The 3,075-nt window shown below is 41.5% G+C and overlaps 1 protein-coding gene across 1 annotated transcript in view; it reads left to right on the top strand.

Annotated features, from left to right (window-relative positions):
• The first annotated feature begins 1,981 nt into the window (after nucleotides 1-1,981).
• Nucleotides 1,982-3,075, top strand: part of LOC109467635 (beta-1,3-glucan-binding protein-like) — a 16,980-nt gene continuing 15,886 nt past the window's right edge. The window contains exons 1-2 of the mRNA XM_019765672.1: nucleotides 1,982-2,080; nucleotides 2,856-3,001. Of these exons, the coding sequence (XP_019621231.1) occupies nucleotides 2,020-2,080; nucleotides 2,856-3,001 (207 nt within the window). The 5' untranslated portion in view covers nucleotides 1,982-2,019. The remainder of the gene's footprint in view (nucleotides 2,081-2,855; nucleotides 3,002-3,075) is intronic.

Genomic DNA, 3,075 nt, shown 5'->3' with positions numbered 1-3,075 from the left:
CTATGAATCTATCACACAGTTGTTTCTGGCAGTCGCTGCCGATTTCTTCTCTTCCTTTTGTGCCTGTTGTTTTGGGGACCGGGTGTATCTTACAGGCTTACAGTGTCAATGTTGTCTGACTCTTTCCTTTGTTCTTCCATCCATGGTTATTCCAACCTTTTCCCAAACGTCCTTCCCGTCTCTCCGATGTAAACCTCTTCGCAAGAGAATTCGATGGATTAAAGAAGCGGTCTGGATAAGCAAGGACAGCTGCCTAAACTACTTTCGGATGTTTCCCATTGAGTATGCAAATATGTTAATTTAGTGCCCAACCCAGCAAGATCAATAACAACTGAATCCAAGAAGAGCATTATAGAGGTAGAGATATGTAGACTTATTGTATGTAGTAAAATAATGCATACTTGTCGTCCTCATTTCCTCATTCTCAGATACATTTGTTTGTTTTGGGACTGCTGTCTGTGGGGTCGTGTGGCGCAGTCGGTAGCGCGTTCGGCTCACACCCAAGAGGTTGCGGGTTCGAACCCTGCCCGTGTCACCGATCTTGTGCCCTTGGGAAAGGCACTTTGCACGACTTTCCTCACTTCACTCAGGTGGAAATGAGTACCTACCCTCTGATAGGACGTTAAATGGAGGTCCCAAACAAACAAGATGCTAGGGCCTCAAACTTATATCTTTTCTTCCCTAACACAACGCCACCAAAAAATCGTGACCACTGCATGTCCAGACAACGAGATATCAATGCATAAGTTCCTATGCAGTACCATAACAAGCCACATGGGGGACCAAAATCTGATCCTTTTCGGGTATCATCTACCCACACAAATGTAAATATCCATCCACGATGCACCCGAACACATAACATTGGCGGAGGTCCTTTGTTGCAAAAACGTGCTAAACACACAGAATAGATGGAACGTTACTGCTGCTTTGTTGTCACCATGTATTTCGTTTAGAAATGATTGAAAATAGATATCTTTAATCAATGGCCAAAGATCTAGAATTAACAATTTAAAACGTATTTGTATTGTGTGAAATTGGCAAATGCCAGTAGATCTATAAATAGGCTTTCTACCTATCTACTGCGCTATCAGTGGTGGGAACGCGCCACCTGCTGAAGGGGCTGTACTAATTACCTCCATGGAGCCAGTCCTTATTGCACCTACTGACAGACGACTTTGTGGCACGTGGAAACTATGAAAGATGGCCGTGAGCCATCAACAGAACGCTAATACTGGGCCATGGAGCGTTTGACTGCTGTAACCGTGCTCGTTTTCCGTGCTCAGATTAAAATTAACAAGATAAAAAAAATAAAAAACGGCATAATTCTGAATGCAAAAAAATAGCAAAATGGAGATGATTCATTAGAAATACGTCGACTTGTTTGTTTAAAGGGAAACCGTAGGAAAATTTTAATTCACTCGACTTCTGACCTTGTTAATTCACACGACTTCTGACCTTGTTAACTACAACATTAATACTAATACTAATACTAATAATAACCATTATTGTACATGCATTAAGTACAGGTCAACAGATGAAATAGGTAATATAGTATATAGTATATTCACGTTTGTAGTACAAACAGCTCTAAAACTACTCTAATACAGAGGTTCGGCTTCTTCTCGTTTCTTTGTAATGTTAAAAATATAACTTGAAATGGGTTTGTATAGTACAGAATGATCAACGCGCATAAGAAAGATAGATTTTTCAATATTAGACAAGTATTGGACGTATGGAAACGTACTTGTAATATATCTAAAAAGATCATTTCTTTCATTACTATATAAACTACAATCAATAACAAAGTGGACTTCATCTTCTACTTTGTTTGACCTACAAAATTGGCAAAAAAGTTCTTTGCTCCAGAGGTGTGCGGTTGTGACTCCTGTTTCGATGCTGAGTTTATGACAGCTACTCCGCTAGAAGATTTGCACTTGGGAGTTTTGAACTTCGCGCCGTAAGCCGCCGCCTACATCCGTCACAAGGCGTGCAGGACCAGTAGGTCAGACCGGAGTCACCATGGCGTTTTTCTGGACTTCGCTTGTTCTTCTCACCGTATTGAGACAGGCTGCAAGTCAAGGTGTGTGTGGTCTGATTACGGTTAGATTCTGTTTTAGGCAGTTGACTTCAGATATAAGGGGGTAGCTTTTATCATCTTTTGAATGTTAAGATAGATTGAAATGAACATATGGTAAACTACAGACATTCTGTGCATTTTCGACCATCACTATTGTAATTAAAGAAAAAACATAATCCTGGACGCTATTCCGGCGAACTTGCGTTTATTGCGCGTACTGGTTACCTTCCAGGGGAGTTCTTTACATGTTTGACCTACTTGTTTTACGCCAGGATGGTCCAAGGGCAAGACGCGGTGAACTCACCTTAACTTTACCTTCAGACTACATGGGTCATTGTCTTATACCCCCTTCACTCAAGAGCCGGATCTCTGTATTCCTAGATATTCGAAGTGCAGGGCTGTAATGTTAACAATAACACCTGCCCACAGGTGCACACCTGTGCTGCAAATATCAACACCTGTTTACAGGTGCGTGCCTTGGCTGTTATTTAAGGAAGGCTTGCACCTGGGATGTAATGTTAACACATTGTTTACAGGTGTTCATCTGAACAGTAATGTTAACACCTGTTAACATGTGTGCACATGTCTGCAGGTATACTTATAATGTTAAAACCTGTTTGCAGGTGTGTATCTTGGCTGTTATGTTAATAAACGTTAACACCTGTTCACAGGTGCGTACCTCAGCTGTTATGTTAATACCTGTTTACAGGTACATCTGCAATGTTAAAACCTGTTCACAGGTACATATCTGGACTGTAATGTCAACACCTGTTCACAGGTGCATACCTGGGCTGCTATGTTGACCAAGAAGACGCTAGAGACTTCCCTTATGTGATGACATGGTCGGACCTGACGCCGCAAAAATGCATACGTCACTGCGCTGATCTGGGTTATGCCTACGCGGGGTTACAATACGCGGTCGAGGTAAAGGCTTCTTATTACAGAATACATGTAACATTACCATATATCATTTAGTCCATGGTTTGCTCTTCAGTACT

The sequence above is a fragment of the Branchiostoma belcheri genome, unplaced genomic scaffold, assembly GCF_001625305.1.
Source record: "Branchiostoma belcheri isolate BF01 breed outbred unplaced genomic scaffold, Haploidv18h27 scaffold185, whole genome shotgun sequence".
NCBI lineage: Eukaryota > Metazoa > Chordata > Leptocardii > Amphioxiformes > Branchiostomatidae > Branchiostoma > Branchiostoma belcheri.
This window is presented reverse-complemented; position numbering and strand designations above follow the sequence as displayed.